This window comes from Monodelphis domestica, chromosome 6 (genome assembly GCF_027887165.1).
Source record: "Monodelphis domestica isolate mMonDom1 chromosome 6, mMonDom1.pri, whole genome shotgun sequence".
Taxonomy (NCBI): Eukaryota; Metazoa; Chordata; class Mammalia; order Didelphimorphia; family Didelphidae; genus Monodelphis; species Monodelphis domestica.
In genome coordinates this window covers 8,706,165-8,731,162 of record NC_077232.1, presented here as the reverse complement: position 1 = coordinate 8,731,162, position 24,998 = coordinate 8,706,165, and the positions used below count along the sequence as shown (strand labels likewise).

The window sequence follows — 24,998 nt, the reverse complement described above, 5'->3', positions numbered from 1 at the left end:
GCCACCCAAAGATCCAGAAAAGGCAAGGGGCAGAGAGGGAAGCCCTGGGCAGCCCTGGGTTGTCCAGCCCAGGCCCCGGGTACAAAAGGCCTTGAATGCATGTTGGTTGACTGGAAGGGAGTTCTTTGTTCCTACCCAGCAAGGACGTTTTATTCCGCCTGCTGGGTCCTTTAAGGCATGCCCAAGCAGCCCCTTCTTTGGTCAGGCCTTGTTTCTGAATCTCAGGTACGACCAAGGGTCCTCCGAGTCTTCATTAAAGACAGGGAAGCCAGGCAGCCCTCTGGCCCCATGGCCAGCTTTGCCGCCCACCCTCTCAGGCACACTGCGGATGCCCACGTCCACAGCATGGATGACCTGTCCCTTGAGGTCCCTTCCAAAGGGGGATTCTGGAAGTTGCGCTCCTCCCCTCTCCTGCACCCTCCCTCCCTCCCCTACCTGAGCCATGGAGGGGAGGGACCAGAAGGCAGCTTATAAAGACATCTTTATTCGATTTCTGCTGTCACATCAAACATTAGTCCTTCGTCAAACGGTGTCCTCAGATAAATACTTGGCTTACCCCCCCCCCCCCATGGAGGCAGAGGGAGGTTTAGTAATAGCAATAACCACATAATAACAATAAGGAAATTCCCTCCCCATATAGCTCCCTAATAGAGTTGTCTCAAACTTTGAGAAGTCGCCCTCTCCACAGAAAGGACTGGACAGTCCGAACCAGAACGGATCCCCGGCACCCCTCCCCCCCGCAGCCCTGCCGATCCCCCACAATCGAGCCCTTCATAAATACCCCCCAATCCTCTCCATCGCCCGGCTGATTAGACGCACGGACCCCTTCCTCTCCCGTCCCCGTCATCCTCCTGCTCCTTCGTCCATTCTTCCCCTAACTCCTTCCTTCTCCCTCGGGCTTGCCCTCTCACGGGACCCCACGACTTGGGTCTGGAAGGCACTTTAGAGACCAGCCGCTCCATCCCTCATTCAGCAGAGGAGGAAACGGAGGCAGGGGGAGGCGGTCTGACCCTGACCCATTCCCTGGCTTCCCTCTTAAGCTCCTCTGTCTCGCCCTCCTTTCCCCTTTCTCTCCCCAGCTCCCCGCCTATTCTCTCCCAGCATCCTCTCTCCACTTTGGCTCGGCTGACAGAAGGCCCCAGCGGCCTCCTTTCCCCTCCACCCTTCTCCCATTTCCCAGAAATTGGCTCTTCCCTTCGCCCGTCCCCCAGCACACACAGACTCTCACACCCTCGCTTGTGTCCCACATGCATAGCCAGGCCTGGACCCAGGGCTTTGGCACCGACGGGACCCTCCCCGCCAGGGGCCAGCAAAGCGCTCCTCTCAGCCAGGCCCACGGCAGCCCCTCAGGACAAGTCGATGCCACGGGCAGGGCCAGGGGGCGAGGCAAGGTGGGCTGTTCCTGGTCAGGCGAGCCAGGCGGATCCAGCTGCGTGAGGAAGCCACACACCATCCTGGCCCGCCCCTTCCTGGGGCCAAATACTGCATATGCTCAGGTTCTCCGCTGCCTGTCCCTCACGGTCCTCCTCCCATTCCCCTTGCTTGGGGCCCACGTGGAGAGGGTCGGTGCTCCTGGCCAGGATGCCTCAACGGGAGCTCTCCGATTCGGGGGCCGGGGGGAGGCTCCGGGGACGGTCTGAGATCTGGGGGGGGGGAGTGGGGAATCAGAGAGAGAGAGGACAGGCAAGACCCCCACCCCCTCGTACAGCTCCCCGTGGGCTCCCTCCCCAGGGTCCCCTTGTAGCCACAAGAAAGGGGTCCCAGGGATGCAGGGGTGGGACCCCCACGTGGGTGGTGGCCAGATTTTCTGAACTAAAACGCAGGACTCACAGACTAAAAGGAGAACATTTTCTTTTCCTGAAAAAAGAACCCTTCTGGGACATGTAGGCCACGATGGGTTAATGGAGGGTAGAATAGACAAGAAATGAGTTGGGGAGGGGAGAGGAGGGCAACTAAGTGCCTCTGGAGACTGACAGCCAGGCTTAGAGATGGGAGGTTCTGGGTTCAAATGTGATCTTAGACACTTGCACTTCTTAGCTGTGTGTAACCCACCTTGCTTAGCAACATAACTACTCTTCTGCCTTGGAACCAATACTTAGGATTGATTCTAAGACAGAAAGAAAAAGGAAAGGAAAAAAGGAAGGGAAGGAGGGAAAGAGGAAGGGAGGGAGGAAAGAAGGAAAAAGGAAGGAGGAAGGGAGGGAGAAAAGAAGGTAGTTCTACTCTTGGTTCTATGACCTTGAATAAGCCATCTCCCCTCAGTCTCAGTTTCTCCCCTTAAAATTAAGGGGGTTCAACTGGTTCCCTTCCAGTTTTACTCTTCCATGTTCTAAGGTCCCTCCAGCTCCGCTATTTTCTGGACCCTCAGAACTGATGTTCTGGGCTCTATGGGCCAGAATCCTTCGCAGCTTGGAAATTTTCCACCCCGAGCCCCCGGGCAGCCAACATTTCTAAACGTGGCAAACGTCCGTGGGGTTATTAGGGAGAAATGGTTTTCCCAGGAAATCCTCTGCTTCAGTGGGAGCACGAGATAGGAGGAAGAGGGGAGCAGACAGGGCTTTCCAGGGCCCCACCTGAACCTGGACCCCAGACCCCCCCCCAGCTCCTCACCTGGCTCAAAGAGGCCGCTGGACTCAGGGGGCCCTGGCTGCAGGACACTGACTCACTGGAGAGGGACGTCCTGGGCTTCCTCCTCACTGTGGAAAGAGGGCCCGGTGAGCTGGTGACACAGTGCCTGTGCAGGGGCATGAACGGCAAAGGGCCGGCCATTGCTAGGGAAGCTGAGGGAGCCCCAGACCTTTGGGACCGGGGCAGGGCAGGGCAGGAATGGACAGGGAAGAAAGAGGCCTCTCACCAGAGTCTGTCTCTGCCACGAGGACCTCACTGCCCATGGAGGCTGGGCGTCGAAGAGCCTCCGAGAAGCTGTGGGGCCTCGTGGGGCCGGGATTCCGGCCTCTTCCTCGGCTCTTCTCCTCAGGAGCCTGGAGGGAAGGGAAAGAACCCTGGCCGGTGAGCCGAGGGGCCTGAGCTCCATTCTCTGCTTGACCATTTGAGGGGGCTTTAGGGGCCTGCTATGTGCCAGGTGGTGAGAAGACACGCTACTCTGTCAACCAGCCTTGGTTAACCTCCTACCCGGTGTCAGGCACCAGGATAAAAAGTCACAGACTCACCACCCGTACCCTCAGGGCGCTCGCGCTCCTCCCTGCAAACAAGCCCAGGGCACAGTGGCCGGCGTCCTAGCTAGAGCCCGGCTGAGATGCCAGCAGCTTTGTTCCTTCCTAACGGCGTGACTCCAGTCTAGGCGGAGCCCTTTGCCCTCCTGGGTAGAGTGGCTGGGGCCTGGGTCATCCCTTTTTGAGGATCCACGACTAAGACCCCAGCCGGCCAAGCTTCACAAGATTCAGCCCTGTAAGTGACCTCAGTGGTCATCCAGGACAATGTTTTCATTTTGCAGATAGGAAAACGGAGGCCCAGGGAGAAGTGATTTGCCCGAGGTCACATAGGGTAGGAGGTGGCAGAGCTGGAATTTGAACCCAGACCCTCTGATGCCCAATGCTATATTCTTTCCATTCTGTGAGCAGCTGGGCAGGGCTGGGGAAAGGGGAGGTATGGACAGGGCCCAAAGCTCTCTATGAAAGCAGATCCTCTCCCCAGTCTCTGGGCTTAGAACAGCTTCTACCCAGCCCCACCCCTTCTAGACTCCTCTAGGACACGTGGGGGATTTAGCCAGTGACCTTACAAGGCCTCCCCTCCACCCCCAGCACACAAGCCAGGGCCCCCAGCTGACCGGGCACTCACCGAGGGCACCTCTGGCCTCCCGTCCCCAGGACCCATGTGGGCCAGATGGCTGAAGTTCGTGGGTGGCGAGATGAGCTTTGAGCGTACGAAAGGGTCCTTCAGCATCTCCCTGGAAGGATGGGGGGCTGAGGGGTGCAGAGCCCAGCATGCCCCCTGCGTGGGAAGCCCCCACCCCTAGAAAGGGCCTCACCCGAGTAAGGAGGCCAGAGCCTCCCCCACGGGTGCCCATCTGCTGCCCGGGGCCGGCCACTACCTGCGCTGCTGGAGACGCTGCTCCTCGGAGACCCGGAAGAAAAAGCGGCGTTTGCTCTTGGTCCGGAACAGCTGGCGGCGGCTGTTGTCGGTCAGGTCGGGGATATTGAACTCGTCCTTCTCTGAAACAGCAAAGCTCCCGCATCAGGACCCCCAGGCTGGGCCCGAGGAGCCCCGGAGGCAGGAGGGCTCAGCCTCGGCAGGCTCACAGCCCCGGGGCACCCCGCCACCTCCATACCCTGGGAGAGATCCCTGCGATGCCCTGTGAGTGCCCAGCCAGGTGGGCCTTTGGCAGGGGTTTCTGCTCTGGCCCTGTTCTCTTCTTTCATCGGTTCAGAAAGCCCATCCAGCCATGCAGATGGACAGCTTGTTCCTCTCAGAGGGAGGCCTCGGACTTGGCCCGGGGCCACTCGGCTGGGCAGAGGCGGGACCAGTGACATAAAGCCAGGCCTCCTTCCACCTGACTCCAGGGCCAGCTCTTCAGCAGGAGAGTGGTCCCAGCATCATTCTCCCCATTCCACAGGGGCAGATACTGAGGCCTAGAGAAGGGAACCAATTTGCTGAGGAAGGGGCAAAGCCTAAACTTGGAGCCAGGTCCTGCCTCCGGGCCTAGCAGATTCCCTTTGGGCCATGGTGCTTCGCCATCCCAGGAGCTTGCCCCAAGGCCCAGCCCTAAGCCCACATCCACTCCTGCACTCACCTGCCAGCCGATTTCTGAGGTAGGTCAGTCGGACTTTCTCAGAGCCAAAGAGGCACAGGGAGCCCTCAGGGTTCAAGGGACGGACCTGAGGGATGGCAGCACAGATCAGGGGTTGAGAAAGAACATCGGAAGGACCTCCGAGGGCCTCTAGCTGCCCATTTTACAGGTGAGGATGCTGAGGCCCACAGAGGCTATGTAACCTGCAGAGGCAAGAGCTGAGCCCCAGCCTTCATGAGTCTCTGCCTCAGTAAAGACAGCCCCGGGGTCCTCCTGGGTAGAGGCTCGGGGTCCCCCCCCTCTGTGGCTCTGTCCCTTCCACCTGGGGCTTGGCAGCCGCACCTTCTTGAGCGGTACAGACTGGACCCACTCTGCTCTCCGAACATCAAACACATCGATGGCATTCTCACTGAACACTGTCAGGTAGGGGGCCGTGTAGCCTGGTGGTTGGAGGAAGAGGGCAAGAAGGCAGCAGTTTTTACTCTTGATTAGTACTGCTAATGGCAGCCCCATCTCCCAGGGTCTACAAAGCACCTTCCTCACCCCAACCTGGGAGAGAGAAGAGGAAAGAGAGAGGGAGGGAGAGAGGGAGGGAGAGAGGGAGGGAGGGAAGGAAGGAAGGAAGGAAGGAAGGAAGGAAGGAAGGAAGGAAGGAAGGAAGGAAGGAAGGAAGGAAGGAAGGAAGGAAGGAAGGAAGGAAGGAAGGAAGGAAGGAAGGAAGGAAGGAAGGAAGGAAGGAAGGAAGGGAGGGAGGGAGGGAGGGAGGGAGGGAGGGAGGGAGGGAGGGAGGGAGGGAGGAAGGGAGGGAAAGAGAGGAAGAAAGGAAGGAGGGAAGGAAGGAAGGAAAGAAGGAAGGAAGAAGGGAAAGAAGGAAGGGAGGGAAAGAGGAAGAAAGGAAGGAGGAAAGGAAGGAAGGAGAGAAGGAAGGAAGGATGGAAGGAAAGAAGGAAGGAGAGAAGGAAGGAAGGAAAAAAGGAAGGAAGGAAAGGAAGGAAGGAAGGAAAGAAAGGAAGGAAAGAAAGGAGAGAAGGAAGGAAGGATGGAAGGAAGGAAGGAAAAAAGAAGGAAGGAAAGAAAGGAAGGAAAGAACGAAGGAGGGAGGGTCCAAGCGTTATTATGCCCATTTGGCAGAGGAATAAGGTAGGATTGCTCACTCTCTGCTGGTTCCTAGGCTCTGGGAGTCCCACCCCTCAACCCCTGCTCGCTCCGGCCCTGGTGCCCCTGACTCACCCCAGCCTATGGGGGTGGCAGGCCAGAGCAGCTCCTGGCTCCTAGACTTCTTCCCTGTCCTGTCCACATAGATGCCCGCCGTGGAGAGGAGCAGCAGGAACTCACTGAGGCTGAGCTCGACAGCACCCAGTGCCTCACTGGGGCCCAGCCCTTCTGTGGCCAGCCCAGGCCCCAGCACCAGAGGGGCCGCCTCATTGAGCAGTGGGTAGAGGGCGAAAGCCCCGGCTGCCCCAACACACAGCCGGTCACCCACCAGTGCCAGGCTCTGCACTGGCCCAGCCACCTGCAGTTCTCGGATACGCCGGTGCCAGGGCCCGGGGCCAGGCCCCAGCTGGTAGCACAGGACCTGCCGCTTGACGGCCACACAAAGCACGGGGGTGCTGGCCTGCAAGACCCGGCCCGCTGCCAGGCTCTGACAGCCCCTTGACTCAGTGATCTTGGCACCGGCCGCCTCGCAGCTCTCTAGCTCATCCAGGGCAAAAAGGCGGACGCTGGGGCCACGGCCACACAGTACGGCCAGGAGCCCTGTGGGCTGGATGACTGCCAGGCGCTGGACCCGCTTACACTCGCCCACCTGGATGATGTCTGGGAAAAAGGAATGGGAAGTCACCCAAGATGGTGCCCACTGCCATCTCCCAACACCTGCAACCCTCCCCCTTTCCCACTCACTGCCCCCAGCCTGGCCTCACCATTGGTGTGCAGGTGGATGATGTAGAGGCCTTCTTCCGTGCCCAGTGCCAGGCGCTCCTGGTCTAAAGGAAGGAGAGGAAAGGAAGTCACGAGTGGAGCTGCCCCTGGGACCTTTGCCAGGGCCTGGGTGGCATGGACAACATTGCTCAGGCTCCAGGGGGGCCCTGGTTGCTGGACACAGGCTTGCTCACCTCCCTGCCCCTATCACGGCACCACCCAGTTGACAGGGCCAGCCTCTGCCGCTGGCCTTCCCTGGCCTCCAGGCTCCCCCAGCTTCCTCCTGATCGCCCTCCCTCCCTCCCCCAGCACTCTAGGCAGGCAGGAGGGGCAGAGCAGGCAAGGAGACGGAGGGAGAAAGGAAAGGCTCAGGTTCGAATCCCGCCTGCCACCCAGTCCCCGGGAAAGCTCCGGCAAAGTCATCTTCCATGTTACAGAGGGGGAAACTAAGGCCCAGAGAAGAGCAGTCAGACAAGTCGGGACTCCTGCTTCCCAGGCCTGGATTCTTTCCTTGGTGCCCGCCTGAGGCCCCCCCTGAGAGGATGCCCTGAGCCCTCTGGCTCCTCGTCTCAGTTCTGTTTCTCATTGGGCACGTCGGCCATGGTGCCCCTTCTGCCCCCTGCCCCGGGCACCCAGGGAGGGGGCTCACCGATGATGGCCGCGCAGAGGGCATGGGGCAGCAGGGGCAGCCCGTTGTCATAGGCCTCCTTCAGGGTGTAGACGGGCAGGGGCCGGGGCCGCAGGTCCATCAGGAGCCGGTGCAGCTCCCCCAGGACCTGAAGCCAGCGGGCCCTCTCCGTCTCGTTGTCCGCCAGCAGCAGGAGAGAGCACAGAGTCGGGGGCACCGTCAGCTGGGAGGCCGTGACCTGAGGGGACAGCAGGCCGGAGATGCTGGTGGTGGGGAGCACCGGCACCCGGGGGGCAGGCCGGGCAGAACGCTCCTCCTGCGTCTTGGGGACCCCCCAGGCCTGTGGGGACCCCGGGGGAGAGGCCCGGGCCCCCAGCGGGTCCTGGCAGCCACTCACCCTGAAGATGCGGGGGAGGTCCCGGGACTGTGCATGGATGACGTCGGAAGCCAAGACTGGAGCAGCGGAGAACTGGGGGTCCCTGAGAGCCGGAGGAGACCGAGATAAGGGACCGGCACCCCCCGCCACCTCCCCAGAGCAGCCCTGGCCTGGAATGTCAGAGGCTGCTAAAGCCCCCCGAGAGAGGAACGGCGGCGGGGGATGAGGAAGGAGCGAGAGGTCCAAGGCGTGAAATGTCAGAAAAGAGTGTCAAAAACGGTTGCTACATCTAAGTAAAAGAAGGGAGATTTCATTAAAATGTTAAAAATGTCAAAAATGGAGAGAGGAAACGCCTCTGGGGCGTCCCAGGGAAGGGGCCGCCCGGCCACAGGACGGAGATTGGCAAAGGGCTGCCTCCCAACAGGGGCACCATCGGCAGGCCCTCGGACCAGGCCTTCCTCGGGGCGTCCTGAGCTCCATCTGGTCTCCCCTTCCTTCCCCCGGGCACATCCACCAGCTCCGGCCGCAGAAGGGGCGGCTCTCTGGGAGGGGGCAAGGCAGGGGCCACGCAACGAGACACGGATCCACTTCAAAGGCGCAAACAGAATGGGGTGCCCAGAAGGGCCCGAGCTCTCCGGGCCTACAAGACTGGCACTTTTACAGGCGCGCTGGCCACCACTGTGACCGCCGGCTCCTTTCCCAGGGGCTGCTGCCTCGCCAGGTGCCCGGCCATGGTTTATCGAGCGCCTGCTACATCCTCCCGCCAGGCGCCAGGCTGGCCCTCGGGCCCCACTGAAATGGTGAGGCTTCGGGCCTCCCCTGCCGCGGGGAGGGGGTGCTTCTGCCCGGCCCCAGGGGGAGGAAGCAGGCGTTGGCCCCAGGGAGCCCCGGTCAGAGGCGTCCTGGAGGTGGAGGGGATTCCTCTGGAGCCCCGGGGTGAGCCGGGACCCTCCGGAGGTTCTCCAGGCCTTCCCTCCTCTGCTCGACCTTACCAGCCCCGGGCCCAGCGGCCGGAGCGTTCCGGAGCCCGACTCCATCGCGGGCCGTGTCGGCTGCCCCACGGAAGCTGAGCGGTCAGCGGACGTTGGATGAGAAACGTACCGGCTGGCTCAGTGACACGTGCACGGAGGGAAGCTGAGGCCGGGAGGACCGTCCGGCATCCTCTTTAGGGACGTCCGTCCTTCCTCCCCGCCACCCTCTCCCAGGCCCCTGCCCACCTCAAGTCCAGCGTCTGGATGAGGGCGTTGCTTGCTGGGGAGAGCTTTGGGTCGGGGGCGTCGTACAAGAGGAGGCGCAGGTCGCTGAGCGTGGCAAACACCCGCTGCCAGCCTCGGCGCACCCCCGAGGGGCGAGGCACCTAGGCGGGGGAGGAGGACCGGTCACCAGGGCCGGAGAGCCGCCCCCTCCGCGCCCCTCCCCTCTGCGGCCCCTCGCCAGCCCGACTCACCGACAGGAAGCCCTCGTAAGCGGTGCCAATGCCAGTCTCGGCGTTCACCCCCAGGACGGTGCGCAGGAGCTCGGCGGGCACGGGGCAGGGAGGGGCCAGGGGGGCACAGGCAGAGTGGCAGAAATAATGGCAGGCTGGGGGTGCAGGAGAGAGAGGGCCGGTGAGTGCAGCCAGGGCCGGGGCCCCGGGATGGCCGTCTGGGGCTCTGGGCAGGGGGAAGGGGCTCACCTTCACAGGCCAGGCCCTGGCGGCTGAGGCCGAGCATGAGCGAGGTGCATCGCAGACACTTGGTGGGGGACAGGAAGCTCCGGGGGCGCAAAGCGTGGGAGCCGGGCTGGAAGGGGAGCCCGGACAGGTCACCCCCAGCCCGCCCGGCCCAGCCCAGCTCGGGTGCTCTGCGTAGGGGGACTGTTCAGAAGCTTCCCGCCTGAGATCCCTCTGGGGCCTCCCACAGCGGATGGAGGGGGCCGGGCAGACAGGAGGCCCCGGCATGGGCTTTTGTGGGGCCCGTCCCATGCCAGCCGCTCCCTCCCCCAGGCCCTGCCGGGGCTCTGACCTTGGCCGGAAGACTGTCGGTGGGAGCTGGAGCCGGGGCTCGAGGAAACGCGGCCTGTGCTCGGAGACAGACGCAAATCGAGGGGGTGAGGGGCGGGAGGCCGGGGAACTCCGTGTGCATTTGGGGGAGGAGGCAGCGAGGCCCAGCACGGCCGCAAGGGCATCCCTCAGCATTCAGAGCTGGTATCTGGGGATCCCCAGAAAAGGGCGATTCTGCCAATGGCACAGAGACCCCCTCCCACATCTGGGACACAGCGGGCACCTCCTTATAGCTTGTTGGGGGCAGAACGGAAGGGGGGCTGGAGGGGGGCAGGGCCTCACCCCCATCCGCATGCTGCGGCGGCCCTCTGGCCGTAGCTCTGCCTCGGGCCCAGGGCGCCGGGGGTCCGGGGGGTCAGGAGGGTCCTTCGAAGCGTCCTTCTGTGGGACACAATCGGGGAAGCCATGGGTGGAGGAAGAGGCCTGACAGGCGTCGCCCCCCGAGAAGCTGCCCGGCTGAGCCACCCGCCCTCACCTCCGAGCTCCGGAAGGACAGGAACGGAAGCAGAGATCCGGACGGTTTGGAATCTGGAGAGAGAAGGGAAGTCAAGTCCAGCGGGGACCCCGAGGCTCGAGCCTCTCTGACCCCAGACAGCCCCCTGTCCCGGGCCTCCGTCTGCCCATATGTACAATGGAAGAGGGGACGTCCAGAGATGGTTTGGGCCTCCCCGGGCCTCTGCCAAGAACATATAGGGAGGACAAGCGAGTGGGCAGCTGAGCGGGGATCCCCACCCCCTGGCCGAGGTCCGGCCTCCCCTGGGCTCACCCCCCGGCCCTCGGGCCTTCAGCTCTTCCCTCAGCGTGGCCAGCTCCTGCTGCAGCGTCTCGTTTCGCTTCTCGGCCTCCTGCAGGTGACTGGGGGAGACAGAGGGGCCTCATCCTGGGCCCCTGGGGTGCCCTTGCTCTCCACTGACCCCCATCCTCAGGGGACACCCCCAACCCCAGCCCTAAAGACAGAGTGTGGCAGGAAGTGGGGTGCTCTGGGCTGTGGCCATCACAGAGCCAGCGAGGCTGCTGGTCTAGAAGAGGCCTCAAGGCCCTTCCGGCCATCTGTCCTGGGGGGCCCCTTCCTAGGACCTTCCTGGCTCCTTCTAGGCTGCCCCCCCCCATCCCCAGTGCTTGGCCCGCGACCCTCCTGAGAGAGACAGAACCAGAACCAGGCTGTAAGCCGGCCCTCCCGCAGAAGACACGGTCAGCCTCCGAAGGTCCCTCCTGGCAGAGGCAGAACCAGCCACTTGGCCCCGGGAGAGAGACACAGAACATGGGCCGAGGCCGGCTCTGCCATGTCCCAGTTACGGATTGGACCGCCTCCGTGGCCGGCGCGAAGCTCCGCCGTGCTCGGAGGCTGCCCCGGCACCCCCTCGTCACTTCACCCAGCTGGGGTTCCGTCTCCGGTGCTGGTTAGGGAGCCCGTCCCACCCCGCCCCATTCCGGGCTCTGGCGTCTCGGGAGCTCCCAGCAGCCTCCAGCCTGCTAAGGACGCCTCTTCCTGCCTCCCTCTATCTCCCCAGGGCCCCGCTGAGGGCACCCACCTCTCCCCTTGGCGCTGGGCTTCTTGGACCCGGCTCAGCTCCTCCTGGAGGCTCTGCTTGGCTCGGATCTCGGCCTCGAGCGCAGACTGCAGCTCGAGCTTGGCTGAAGCCTCCATCTTCTGGAGCCTCCGGGCCTTCCACTGGTGGTCCTGGCCGGGGAGAGGTGGGCCCCCGTGAGACACCCTGGAGCCCCGGACAGGCCCGTCCGTCATCCAGACGATGGACTCTGCGGTGAAGGACCGCGAAGGCCCCCAGCCTGGCGTCCACAGCCGGAGTGCCGCCTGCCCTGGGCAGCCCAAAGGCCAGCCTCCAATGGCGAAATGCCAGGCACAACGGCCAGTCAGAGACCTGCGGGAGCCGCCCCCCAGATGCTCACCAGGGGCCGGGCCGGAAGGGTCTGGGTCCCCGCGCTGCGCAACGACTCCAGCTCCTCTGCCATCTTGGTGGCCAAAGCCTGCAGGTAGCCTCGAGAGACCTTCTCGTCATTCACCCTGAGGGAGAGCAGAGCCGGCCTCCTGAGCCCAAGCCTCTCCCCTCCCTCCCGGCCTCCCCCTCCCTCCCGGCCTCCCCCTCCCTCCCGGCCTCCCCTCTCCCTCCTGGCCTCCCCCTTCCCTCCCGGCCTCCCCCCTCCCTCCCGGCCTCCCCCCTCCCTCCCGGCCTCCCCTCTCCCTCCCGGCCTCCCCCCACCCCAGTAGAGGCCAGGGAACCTCGCCCACCAGGTGAGGATGTCGGAGATCTGGGCCTCCCAGTTGTTCTCACTCTCCTGCCTCTCTCCTTCCAGCTGTTTCTTGACCTGCCTCTCTCGCTCAAGCTCTCCTGATAACTGCCCAGAAGGAAGAAAAGAGCCCAAACCCCTAAGTCTGGCATTCAAGGCCTCCCCTGTCCCTCACCAGGTCCTGACTCCTGACACACTGCACCGGTCACTCTTTCCTGAACTCACCTGTTTGAAATCTCTGCCCACCTAAGTCCCTGCAGTTAGTACTGCCTTTCTGTGCCTCGGTTTCCCCATCTGTACAATGGGGGCGAGAGGGGCCAGACAAGCCGAGATCCCCAAACACCACCTTCCCCAGGAAGCCCTCCTGGATATGGCTGTTGCCCAGGCTGGGACTCACCTGCTGCTGCTCCTGGATCAGGCGTCGGTTCTCCTCCTGGAGCCGGAATAGTTCGTCCTTCCCTTTGGGGCTCGGGGCACTGCGGGGGGAGACAGCACAGGTGGCCCCTGAGCCCAAGGCAGCCCCCAAGCCCTGAGCCCCGAGCCCCGGCCTGGGCCCCAGCCTCCCTCCTCACCCCTGCCGCCGAGCCTGCTCCAGCTGGGACCGCAGAGCCTCCATCTCCCTCTTCAGGGCCTCCGGCGGCCCCCCGCCCAGTGGGCCAGAGCCATTGGTCTCGGGGGGCAGATGGACAGCCTGCGGACGGAGAGGGGGGGAGAATCAGCTCCCCAGCCTGCCCAAGCCCAGCACCAGCCCCCATGAGGTCACGTGTGCTCCCATGTGACCCCCATGAGGTCACGTGTGTCTCCACATTGGGCATGGACAGGACAGGTGGGTTTGGGAGTGGCCAAGCTAAAGGGATGGAACAGGGGCCTGTGGGGGATGGGAATACCACAGAGGTGGGGGACCAGGGACAGGGGGTGGGGGAGGGGACCATGAGGGATGGGGGGACCACGGGGGCAGGGGCCTCCCAAGGCCCCCCAATCGCAGTCGGGCTTGGTGAATGGGTACCTTGGCCTTGGTCCGCTCCTTCTCGCGGCTGCGCTCCCTCTGCCTCCGGAGCCGGCTCACCTCCTGGCTCAGGGCGGCCACCTTGGCCTCGAGCTGGACAGAGGGAAGGAGTGCCAGGGGGCATGCTGGGTGCCAGGCCCTGTGCCAAGCCGTTACCAATATCCCCCCCCCGGGAGGTGGGCGCGATGATGCCCGTGTTACAGATGAGGAACGTGAGGAGGCAGAAGCTCTGTGAGATGCCTGGAGCCACTCAGCTGAGACTAGACTTGAACTCAAGCCTTCCAGCCTCCTGGCCCAGGGTGGCCCCAATGGGAGACCTGCCTTAGTCACCAGGTGACCACAGGTGGCCCATTTATCCCCTCTGTGCCTCAGTTTCCTCCTCTGTAAGATGGGAATGGACGTCCCCAGGTGGCAAACCCCAATGTGGCTGACTGGTCCTAGGACCTGGGCCTGCCCCCGTGCTGGCACTGCCAGCCTGGAGGCGATGCCCGCTCACACCTCCAGAGGAAGCAGGGGTCAGTGCAGAGGCCAAATGGGCCTGGCATGCCGCAGACAGTCAGGGCCCTCAGGGTGCCGAGGCCGGCCTCCATCTGCTGGGTGAAGCTACCTCTCCAGGCCCCAAATACACACTCTCACAGTCTGGCCCCAGGGAGGTCACCAAGGCCCAGCCTCTTGGAGGCTGCCCTCCCCCTGCTCTGGGGGGCCCCTCCTAGGCCAGCCTCAGTTACCTCGGCCTGGGCTTCCCGGGCATCATCCAGCTGGCGGCTCAGGGCCTGCGCCCGGCTCCTGGCCTCCCCGGCGGCCTCCTCAGCCTCCTGAAGCCTCTGTTGCAGCTCCTTCTGCCTCCCATCAGAGACAAGCAGCTCCTGGGTCTGGGTTTGCAGCTGGTTCCGGGCCTCAGACAGGTCCTGGGAGCAATGGGATGGGTTGGATAGAGGCTCCCAGCAGGCCTGGAGGCCCCCGGCCCCCCTCTCCCCATGTCCCAAGGGCCCTCTGGGCCAAGAGGAGGCCGGCCTTGCCCCAGAAGCAGCTCCGGATCATCCCCCTCCACCCCTGTCCCACAGTGCCTGGGGAGTCACGGAGGCCCCAAACCTGGCAAAGCTGATCTCTCTCCTGCTGCCAGCTGCTCGCAGGGCCTGGCCCCCCGCCTGGGGCAGCCTCCGACTGGGCCTCTGTCAGGGAGAAGCGGGATGTGACACGGGGAAGGGGAGGCCCTGGCTGCCTCCCTCCCAGCAAGCCCAGGGCTCATGGGCCAGTGAGGAGCCCAGAAGGGCAGTCTCTGGAAGCAGGAAGACCCAAGTTCAAATCCTGCCTCAGACACAGACTAGCTCATAGACCCCCCCAAGACACTTCACTTCAGTTTGCCTCAGTATCTCCAGCACTCGAGGGGAACTTGGCACACAGGAGGGGCCTAATCAATGCTTGCTTCTTTCCTTTCCTTCCACAGCCTCTCCTCTGCCCTAAAATGGGCTCATCACCACCACACCCTGCAGCCTCAGGGGGCCCTATGGGTACCTGCCAGCCTCCTCCGCAGGGCCTCAGCCTCCTTCCTAAGCTGCTCCAGCTCCTTGTGCCCAGGGGCGACTCTCTGCAGGGCGTCTGGGGGGAGGAGAGCCTGGCTGAGAGGCCCCCAGGGCCACGCCCCCACGCCCCCCCCTGCCCCCCCCCCAGGGACCCTCCCTACCCTGCAGCTTTGGACTCAGTTCCGCCTTCTCCTGCTCCTGCTCCAGAGCTGGCTCAGCGCCCGGCCGGGGGCTCGAGCTGAGGGGGGACCATCCAGGACAGTTAGGAGGGGCACCCATGACACTCTCCAGGGCTGGGGTGGATGGGGGTGGGGCCCCGCCCCCAGCCCAGGCTTCTCCTTAGCCTAGATCTCCCCCAGCTTTGCCCCCCCAGCTCTGCCCGAGTCCTAACCATCCAGAGGGGGAGGGGCACGCTTACGTGAAGGTGAAACCCACAAAAGGCAGGTGGTGGCCAGAGAAGGTGCCGTGGGAGGCAGGAGGCAGGGTCCCCTGTGAGGAGAAGGAAAGCTCAGGGGAAAGTCTCTAACCAGGTGCCAAGGAGGTGCTGCAAATGCCTCCCGGCCATCAAGGGCTGATCGTCTCTCCCCACCCAGGCTCCCCTCCATCTCAGGCATCCACCAAAGGGCTATTCCTAAAGAGCCACTCACTGACCAGGTCACTCCTCTGCTCAAAGACCTTCCATGGCTCTCAACTGCCTCAAGTAGGAAATTCAAACCTCATGGACCTAAGGACCCTCTTCTCTTCCCTCTCCCTTGCCTATCAGAAGCCAAATCCATTCCAGTCCACCTTTCAGGTAGCTCAGCCTCACCTTCACCTTCCTCTATTCCCATAGCAAAGACCCTGATTCAGGCCTTCATCACTCTTCAGCTGGGCTATTGCAATAGCCTAATTGGTTATTTTATGAAGAGAGAGAGACCGAGAGACAGAGAGAGAGAGAGTCAGAGAGAGGGGGAGAAAGAGACAGAGAGACAGAGAGAGAGAGACAGAGAGAGGGAGGGGGGGGAGAGAGAGAGAGAGAGAGAGAGCGGGGGGGGGGAAGAGACAGAGGGGGGGGGCCTCTATTGATTTTGTGTTGTATTCTATCTCCCTTTTGTCCACAGAATAACATTTAAATCTCTCAGGACAGCTAGTAGCTCAGTAGATTGAGAGCCAGGAGGTCTTGGGTTCCAATTTGGTCTTGACCCTGGGCAAGTCACTTAATCCCCATTGCCCAGCCCTTCCTGCTCTTCTGCCCCAGAATAAATACATAGCGTCAATTCTAAGGCTGATGCAAGGGTTTAAAAACAAAAATTAAATCCTCAGGCTTGGCCCTCAGAGAAGCATCCACTTAGGGCAGAAAGGGGCCAGAGAGCCAGGTTGTCTAGCGCAACCCTCTTGTTTTTCATAAGAGGAAACTGAGGCCAGTCCAAGCTCTCCATAAGCTGGCTGCTGTCCGGGCTCCAAGCCTTTGCCCATGCCATGCCCCATCACCCTCCTCCCTGCCTCTGCCCTTTGAAGCCCATTCCTCCCTCCCTCCCTCCCTCCCTCCCTCCTCCCTTCTTTCCTTCCTTCCTTCCTCCCTTCCTTCTTTTTCCTTCCTTCCTTCCTTCCTTCCTTCCTTCCTCCCTCCCTCCCTTCCTTCCTTCCTTCCTCCCTCCCTTCTTTCCTTCCTTCCTTCCTCCCTTCCTTCCTTCGTTCCTTCCTTCCTTCCTTCCTTCCTTCCTTCCAGGCTCTACTGGCACCCCCGTCTCCCTGAGGTGCCCCTTCCTTTGGTTGGCATCTCAGCTATCTCGTAGGCCCTTGTTGGCTCCCTATCAGAGCACGGAGCCCTGGAGGCGGGTCCTGAACATCACTGGGTCCCTCCCAGTCAGCTCCCGAGGGGGTTTCACATGGGCAAATGCCCAGAGAAGAGACAGCGGCCACAGGGAGGAGGAAATGGCAGAGCTGATGGCCTCGCCACTGCCCAGGTGCAAAAGGAAAGGCCATAGTGGAGGGATAGTCTGCGTCCCCTCTCTAGGTGCCCATTCCTGAGCAAGCACAGCCATGTACTCAGTTGGTGCCTCATAAATGTTTGCAGGCCAGACTCGAAGACAGGAAAGGCACAAGATCTGCTCCAAAGAACATGGTCTGGAGAACACCCAGGGCCTCCACCTCTGCTAGGCTTCCTGAAGTCAAAGACTACAACTCCCATGAGCCTTTGTGGGATAAGCCTTCTTAGGAGCTGGCTGGCCACCCACAGAGCCTGCTGGGAGTTATAGTCCCGCCCTACATCAAGGGTCCACCATGATAACTGGAGGGGAAGCTGGATGGGAGAGGCCAAGGAGGCTAAAGAAACCTGAGGGAATGGATGCTTCCCTGCTTCGGCCTGGATCTCTTGGGTCTAGACTGAACAAACCCCATCTCTAAGGTGGGACGATACAAAACCCAGTATCAGGTTATGGGCCTTCCCTGAAGGCTCCTGGGCCGGCCTTGTCCCCTCACCGGGTGGTTAAGGGTGTCATCATCCACGTCAAAGTTGGAGGTATCCACAGGCCCCTGGAGCTCAGGGATGTAGGGCGCGGTGCTGGCGGGGAGGCGCTCCCAGTCCACACCCTCAAAAAAGGGGTGACCCCGGAAGTCATCAAGGCCCCCCCGGCCCAGCCTCTCCTCCTGGCGACACAGGAGTTTGCGGATCAGGTCCCGGGCACTCTCTGACACTTCAGGGACATCTGGGGGAAACTGCAGGTGGTCCTGGAGGAGGAAAGAGGGTGTGGGGACCCCAGACTCAGCTTATGCCCTGCTCCAGAGCCTAGTCATCGAACCAGAACCCAGGGGATGTGCACTGTACGCCTAGCCTAGAACTTCAGGCATCTCCACCTGAGCCCCGAAGCCAGAACCTGCACGTTGTCCTTCAACCCCAGCCTAGAGTCTGAGGCATTCCCTTGTCCCAACTATAAACTAAAGGTAGTTTCTTCCAAGCTAGGAGCTGAGTGGCCGTCTCTCTAGCCTTGAATCTAGAACGTCTTCACCCTAGCCTAGAACCCCAGGAATGGCTTCCTTTTCTTGGCCTAAGCCTCCCCACCTCATTGCATCCTGGAACCCAGATAGTTGTCCATCCAGGCTAGAACTCAGGTTTCTTTCCCCCAGTCTCAATCCCTAAGATGTCTTCCTGAGTCTAGAACTTGGGTGTGTCCATCTCCCCTTCCTGGGACCCCAGACTCAGCTTTTGAGGTCACTGAGTCTGAGGCCTTCACTTGACTCAGGATTGGCCAGGGTCACAAAGGCCAACGCCGCCTCTCTCGTTCCTCTCCCATCGGAACCTTTCTGGTGCCCCGCTGTGGCCCCCAAGGGGTCCCCGAAAGCCTGACCTCATAGTTCATGATCTTGCCGTAGGTCTCCACGAGAGATTCCGCGTAGAAGGGCGTCTCTCCAAAGAGCAGCTCGTACATACAGACGCCCAGGGACCACCAGTCGCACTGGGGCCCGTAGTGGCCCTTTCCTTCCTCCATGGCCTGGAGGATCTCGGGGGAGATGTAGTCAGGAGTGCCAACGGCCACGGACGAGTCCACCTGTAGGCCAGCGATAGGGGCAGCGTGAGGCTGGGGGCTCGCCTGGGCTCCCGAGGCCGCTCTGCCCCCCGGGCCTCTGCTCACCATTCCGTTGGCGTTGAGCCGCAGGCAGGAGCCAAAGTCGGCCAGGCGAATGTGCCCATTCGTGTCCAGAAGAACGTTGTCGGGCTTGACATCCCTGTGCCAGGAGAGCCAGAATCTGGTCAGAGGGCAGAACTCCCCGGAGGGGCCTTGGCGACCATCTCCCTGGCACAGCCCGACTCACTGCCCAAAAGGCCAAGCGAGGCCTAGAGAGGGGAGCCCTGGGGCCCCCAAGCCGGCACGCTCTGAAGGGATCAGGGGCCCCCGGCAAGATGCCTGGGTCCTAGGAGGGAACAGCAGGCTATGGAAGGAGTACTTTGGGAGAAATGGCAGTGACAGTTGGGACGGGAGGACTGTAAACTGGTGGGGGAATAGAAGCAAGGGGATAGTCAGAGACCCCCCAGGCTGGCTGGGGGCTACTCAGAGATAGCCAGGGCCAGCGGCCACAACCTGGGGCTCAAGGTCAGAGAACCTAGGGCCAAATTCCAACTCTGTTACCTAACACCAAGGGGCACCTTGGGCAATTTCCTTTCCTTCCTTGGGCCTCAGTTTCCCAATTTGTAAAACAAGTTTGAACTTGATCACCTATAAAGGACATGCCTGTCTCTGATATCACGTAACGGGCCCCGGGTTCTAAGAGGAATGGCAGACAAGGGACCAGGATTCCTGGGTCCGTAGAGAGAAGGGCAGGCAGGCTGGCCTGGTGGGCCTAGAAGAGGGGAGCGGGCCTGCAGGCCTAAATGCAGGGGAGAAGGAGCGGGGCACCTGTGCACGTAGCCCAGCTGGTGCAGGGAGTGAATGGCCAGCACCATCTCAGCCAGATAGAACTGGGCCAGCTCGGGTGGTAGCCGGTCCTCAAAGCGGCTCAGCAAGGTCAGCAGGTCTCCGCCAGCGTAGTAGTCCATCACCAGGTACTGGGCAGGGGGACAGTGGGAGGGGAGGGAAGGAAAAGGCATTTCTTCAGGGCTTTACAAATCACATCTGATCCATTCTCATTTGGGAGACACTCGGTCACATCTCCAAGCCCTCGGCCCCTCGGGGTCCTGTGCCGGATCGGAGCGTCTCCGGCCCGAACTAATGTACCCTCCGCCCTCCAGTCCATTCCTCGAGCTGTCCAGGTAAACTTCTCTGGGGGTCACCAAAGAGGACCCCTGAGATGTGGGACCGCAAACCCTGCCAGTCCCTAGCGGTGACTTTCTCACATCTGCCCCAAGGCCAAATGACCCAGATAGGGGAGTTAGCGGTGGCTCTGGCCTGGCCAGTTGGCCTCCCTGACTGTTTATCTCGCCTGGGCCCTGCTCCAAGCCTAAACCACCAAGGCCCCAGGTCAGCCCCTCACTGCCGAGCCCACCAGATAATCGTCATCCTGGAAAGCACAGTGGAGAGTCGTCACCCAGCGGCCATCTCCCTTCACCAGGACATCTCGCTCCTCCCGGAAGCAAGCAGTCTGGAGGAACGAAAGGGAGAAAGAATGAAAGGCCTCAGAGGACTGGAAGAACAGAACAGCCCATCTCTGGTCCTGGTCCCATTTCCACCACTTTGGCCAAGGCCCTGGCCTCCTTCCGACCTCAGTCTCCCCAGCTGCAAAAGGAGGAATCTAGACTAGTTAAGCTGCCCCCCCCCAGTGAACTATTCTCTGTTCTGTATCGCCCCCACCAACCTTATCCCTCCCCACATTCCAAACTCTAATGCCCCGTGCTCTAGAAGAAGGCAGGGGGATGGCTCGACTGACCTCAGCCCTCTTCAGCATCTCCCATTTGTGCAGCATCTTCATGGCGAAAATCTGGCCCGTGTTCTTCTGTCTCACCACAGCAACCTGCAAAGACCCAGGGACAGCTCATCCAGAGGGACAAGGGGTACCCCTCTCCAGGTACAGACCCTTCCTCCCCTGCCCCCCTCAGACCCTCTGGAACTCACCTCCCCAAAGGCCCCTCGGCCAATCACTTTGAGGATCTCAAAGTCATCCCTCTGGAGCCTCAGCTCTTTCACCTTTGTCACGAAAGGGGTGGCTGGCAGGAGGAGAGATGGGTGTGAGGGGGGGCAGTGAGAAGTAGGGCTGGAGGTGCCCAAGAGCCCCTTCTTGTGGCTTAAGGGAGAGCATCCTAGTCCTCAGGTTCAGAGGAGCCCAGCTCTGACAGTAAACGTGTTTGGGGGCCCTAGGCAAGGCCCTCGTTGGCCCCTAGTTCCCCCCTTTGTAAAAGTTAAGAGTTGGACAGGTAACAGCAGTATGGCATTGTAGAGTCCTAAATTAGGAGGCAGGGCCTGGTTGTGAATCCTGGATCTGCCATCTCCAAGCCAACCTTTCATCTCTCTGGCTCCCAGTTTGCTCACTTGTAAAATAAAGGGTTTAGACCTTCCAGTGTGGGTCAGCCAAGGCATTTGTTTTAAATATTGGTTACAAGGATACTGTGGGGTTTTTTCCCCTTTTCCAAGGGTGGGAGGCAGGGTAATAGGAAGGAAGGTAGAAAAGAAGATTGGGAGGAAAGGAAGGGAGGGAGGAAGAGGGGAGGGAGGGAAGGAGGGAGGAAGGGAAAGAAGGAAGGAAGGGAGGGAGGGAAGGAAGGAAGGAAGGAAGGAAGGAAGGAAGGAAGGAAGGAAGGAAGGAAGGAAGGAAGGAAGGAAGGAAGGAAGATTGGGAGGGAAGGAAGGGAGGGAGGGAGAGAGGAAGAGCAGAGCGAAGGAAGGAAGGAAAGAAGGGAGGGAGGGAGGGAAGGAAGGGAGGGAAGGAGAAAGAGGGGAGGGAAGGAAGGAAGGGAGAAAGGGAGGGAGGGAAGGAGGGAGGGAGGGCAGGAAGGGAGGGAGAGAGGGAAGGAAGGAAGGGAGGGAGCGAGGAAGGAAGAGGGGAGGGAAGGAAGGAAGGGAGAAAGGGAGGGAGGGAAGGAAAAAAGGAGGGAGAAAGGGAGGGAGGGAAAGAAGGAAGGATCATTGGAAAATCTTTTTTCAAATTCCCAGAATAGAAAGCCCAGAAGCATCACAGACAGAAGGAAGCGGTATCATAGACCAGAGTCACATGTTTACATTCTACTTTTACATGGAAATGCCCCTTCTCTTTGGAGTTTATGAAGTTTAGGATTAAAAAACAAAGGAACAATTTAGTGAAGAAAAATCCAAAGGAAGCAGCCAGACTGGGGCTGTCAAAGATCCTTTCTGCTGGAAATCTTTGGATCCAGGAAGGCAGGGGTCTTGGCTTGGGCCCATGAACTTCTCTTTCAACAAACTCTCAGTCTAACTGTTCTCTCGGGGCGCTTCTTTGATGCCAGCTCTGAGCAGGGTCCCTAGGGAGGCGGATGCCTGAGGTCCCCTCCAAACCTGGCCTCATCCTGCCTGCCTATGCTTTCCCTGAAGTGGAAGTGACAACTACAATTCCCACAGGACCAGATCATTCAGCTCCCTAGAGCAAGCCAGCCTCTTCTCCCAGGGGCCGATGGGACTTGTAGTCTACTCAAGGCCTTCCCTACCTGGGGCTGTAATTGAGGGGTAACAGGGAAATGTTGGGGAGCCTGCCTGTTATCCCTCCCTCCACAGTCACCTCGAAACCCACCTGGAGGGTTGCCACCTCCCCCGCCCCCACTCTAATTGCCCCTAGGCGACTGGCCTCCTCCATGGGGGCTGATGGGACTTGTAGTTCCCCCAAGCAGCAGAGAAGGAAGAGGGAGGGCAGTCCACCTGTGAGATGGAGGGGCAGAGCCCCTATCCCTAATTCACCCTGCCCAGGCTCCGGGCTCCAGGCTCCCCTGTGGCAGAGGCCAAGCCTGGGCCTGTCTTGGGGAACCGGAATAGTGACATTCCTCATAGGGAAAGCCGTTGGGGGGGCGGGGGGGGCCGGAGGAGGAGGAATGGGGCCACGGCCCTTGGCCCTTGGCAGCCCTGGGCTGGGGGACCCGCTGGCTGGCTTCTGCAAAGAGGCAGGAGTGGGAGCGAGGAGAGAGGAAAGAGGGCCACAACACCGGGCTGGAGGGGGACGGGATCTTGGCAAAGAATCCTGGGACTTAGACGGACCGGAGGGCAGGTCCAAGCCCCTCCCTCAATGTTACTGGCCGGAGTGAGGCTGCCTGTCCAGGGTGGGAGCCCCAAGTGGTGGCGCGGATTCAAACAAATGGCCTGGCTGGGGCTCTTTCCAGGACAGGGCCCAGTGGGGAAGGCAGACAGGATGCTGGGTTTGGAAGCCCAAGAAGGGGATGCTGGGACCAAGTGGCTAAATCCAGGGCACACTCAGGTCCCAGGTGGATGACGCAGGGCTCCTGCCCTGCCCTGCCCAAGCCGGCTCCCTGGGGGAAGCCCAGGCCAGAAACTTGTCCTGAGAGTGTAAACACAGCCCAGAGGAATCCTCGGCCCTCCCCTCCCCTCCCCCTCAGGGCCCCTGCAATCTGTTTCTCCTTCCTGGCCCTGTGCCTCTGCTCTCCCCCTCCAGGACCCCCTTCCCTGCACTGGCCCCAGGGGGCTCCGGGGGACATCACAGGCGATGAGATTCGCCCAGGAAGGGACAGCCTAGTTAGCTGCAGGTTCTTAGCTTTTTGGGTGTCCTGGACCCCCAGGGCAGTGGGGGGACACGGACGGACCCCTGCTGGGAATTATGTTCTTAAGTGAATCAAATAAACGCACGAACCAAAGATTCTGAAATAGTCATCAAAGAAAACGAACGTTGGAGGTCGCAGCCCCCGGGGAAGGTCCCCCAGTCTAGTCCAACTATCTTCCTGGGAAGGGGAAACTGAGGCCAAGTTGGGGAAGGGCTTGCCCCAGCACAAACCATGCTAGAGGGAAGAGGGGGTCACAGGCCAGGCAGGGCTTGGGATCTGGGAGGAATGAAAGGCCTCACTCCCTGCCTCAGTTTCCCCTCTCGGGATAGAAGCTCCCCACCTGCCAGGCTGGTTTGTGGGCTTCTGCCCAGAGCCGCTCCACAGGCTTAATAAACAGAAAGTCCACAGCGGGGGAGGCTCCCGCCACAAATTAAGCGAGTCCCCAGTCAGGGAGGGGGGCGGTTCTGGGGAGCCCGAGGAGGGTGGGGGCAGAGCGGAGCAGCCCCACAGTCTGCCTGTGACTCCAGGTTCCTCGGAGAATGGGGAGAACCTCCAATGCAAGCTGGGGAGCAGGGCGAGTCGGGGCAGAGGAGGGATGAGTCACCCCTCGGCTGGCTCCCTCGGAGAGGGAGAGAACAGCAAGCTGGAAGGAACCCTAAGCCTCAGGCGGGTTCCAGGCTCTTACTTTACAGACAGGCAAACTGAGGTCCCGGGCAGGGAGCTGAGGTGAACCAGCCTGGGCTCCCGCCTCGGGCCAAGGGCTCCGGAGGAGGACCCGAAAGCCCAGCCCGATCGCTGGGGGGAGGGAGATCCCTGGAAGTGCGGAGCGACACGTGCAGGGGGCATGGAGGGAGAAGGAGGCAGCAGCCCGCCGACCCCCCATCCCAGCAGGTCTGGATGCCTCGGGGTGGGGAGGGAGGATGGGCAGGAATGCCAAGGGCCCTGGGGCGGGCAAACCCCGAGCCCGGCCCCACCCTCGGGAGCCCAGGGCTGGGGGCCGCGGTTCATGGTCTCCCCGGCACGGCCCCTCCCCGGTGACTCAGCCGCCCTGGGAGGTGCACTGGAAGGGGGCTGGTCCCTGTGGCCGAGCGTCCTGGCACCAGGTGGGAAAAGCTCCGAGCCCTGCCTCGGCCAGTAACAAAGGGGTCGGAGAGGCGACCGGCGGCCGCCCGCGGGAGCGTGGCCCGTACCCGAGGCCGGGGGAGGGGCGCGTCCCCCATCTCCGGGTCCCCCCAGCCACTCACCCCAGTTGAGGAAGGGCGCCACGTTTCTGTCCCGGCGCAGGGGGGCGCTGGAGAGCTCCTGGTGCAGCCCCAGCAGGAGGTCCAATAGCCCGTCTAGGAGGCCGGCCGGCTCCGGGCCCTCGCGCTCCCCGCGCACCAGCCGGTCCAGGGCCTGCAATCTGCCCTCCATGGCTGGAGGGGGGCGGGCAAGCAGGCAGGCGCTGCGGGCCGGGGGAGCCAGCCCCCGGCAGCCCCCGGCGCTCCGCGGCTAGAGCTCGACCCGCTGCATGACTGGCGATGCCCGCGGCCCCCTCCCCCCGGTGTCCGGGCCCCCCTCCCTCCCTCCCCGGCTGTCACCTTCCTCTCCCGGCGGCCGGGCGCGCGGCCTCACCTGGGCTGGGGCGGCCCGGCCCCGCCCCTGACGGACAGGTAGCCGACGGCCAATCAGCGGCCGCCGGGCAGAGGCGGAGGTGGTAGGAGGGCTGGGACGGGGCGGGAGTCCGAGTCCGGTTCAGGAAGTTGAGCGAATGCGCGTGCTGGGGGCGGGGGAGCCTCAGCCTGCCTCCGCCCCCTCCCCGGGTCTCCAGACCCGGCCCCACCCGGAGCTCTGTTTGCCCCAGGCCGACCTGGTCCCGTCCCGGTTTGGGGAAACGGGCGTAGGGCCTCCTGGGAGATGTAGTCCATCCCCTGGTCGGGCCATTACTGACTTTAACGCCTCGTCTCCCTTCGGGCCTCCCCGGACCCTTTCACCTAGAAATCCCGGGCATCGCCGCCTTGGGCAAAAACTAGAGAGAGCTTGGGGCTCGCGCGGGGCCGTGGGAGGTGCTGGCTTTGAAGTTAGGAGCCTGGGACTCCATGCCGGGGCCCCTTCCCTTCCGCGCCTCAGTTTCCTCCTGTGTCCGACCTCCCAGAGAGGTTTACGTGGAAGCCCCTCCTCCGCCTCCCGGCGCTACACCCATGGGAGTCGGTAGGAGCCGCGGTTTACGGGTGCCGGGACCGCGTCTGGTCCAAAGGGGAAACTGAGGTCCGGCGGGGCTAAGTGACTAACGTCGGTGCCCCAAGGGCAGAGCCGGGAGCAGGGGGGAAAATTGCCAGTAGGGAGATTTGGGCTTGACCAGGGTCCAAGCTGGCCAGCTGGGGGAGGGGGAGAGAGTGGAGCCTAGAT

General features: G+C 62.0%; 1 protein-coding gene across 1 annotated transcript; it reads right to left on the bottom strand.

Annotated features, from left to right (window-relative positions):
• Nucleotides 1-463: 463 nt before the first annotated feature.
• On the bottom strand, nucleotides 464-24,233 carry CDC42BPG (CDC42 binding protein kinase gamma). Its single transcript, XM_056801394.1, has 37 exons — nucleotides 23,855-24,233; nucleotides 20,011-20,102; nucleotides 19,826-19,909; nucleotides 19,445-19,540; nucleotides 18,859-19,007; nucleotides 18,097-18,190; nucleotides 17,812-18,012; nucleotides 16,946-17,194; nucleotides 14,904-14,974; nucleotides 14,647-14,723; nucleotides 14,478-14,561; nucleotides 14,055-14,134; nucleotides 13,691-13,870; nucleotides 12,963-13,055; nucleotides 12,529-12,647; nucleotides 12,354-12,432; nucleotides 11,958-12,064; nucleotides 11,618-11,732; nucleotides 11,242-11,390; nucleotides 10,476-10,564; nucleotides 10,185-10,237; nucleotides 9,992-10,090; nucleotides 9,672-9,725; nucleotides 9,344-9,449; nucleotides 9,116-9,249; nucleotides 8,886-9,025; nucleotides 7,690-7,771; nucleotides 7,314-7,530; nucleotides 6,667-6,729; nucleotides 5,978-6,562; nucleotides 5,090-5,187; nucleotides 4,751-4,835; nucleotides 4,052-4,172; nucleotides 3,799-3,907; nucleotides 2,855-2,981; nucleotides 2,611-2,696; nucleotides 464-1,643 (listed from the first exon to the last, which is right to left on the bottom strand). The coding sequence occupies exons 1-37, from the start codon at nucleotides 24,021-24,023 to the stop codon at nucleotides 1,587-1,589; spliced, it is 4,593 nt and encodes a 1,530-aa protein (XP_056657372.1). The 5' UTR covers nucleotides 24,024-24,233; the 3' UTR covers nucleotides 464-1,586.
• Nucleotides 24,234-24,998: the final 765 nt, after the last annotated feature.

Coding starts and splice junctions, on each gene's coding strand:
- CDC42BPG (XM_056801394.1), bottom strand. CDS start 24,023: ATGGAGGGCAGATTGCAGGCCCTGGACCGGCTGGTGCGCGGGGAGCGC. Junction 14,562..14,646: donor ACTGAGTCCAAAGCTGCAGG/GTAGGGAGGGTC, acceptor TCCTCCCCCCAG/ACGCCCTGCAGAGAGTCGCC. Junction 9,250..9,343: donor CCAGGGCCTGGCCTGTGAAG/GTGAGCCCCTTC, acceptor CTGCACCCCCAG/CCTGCCATTATTTCTGCCAC.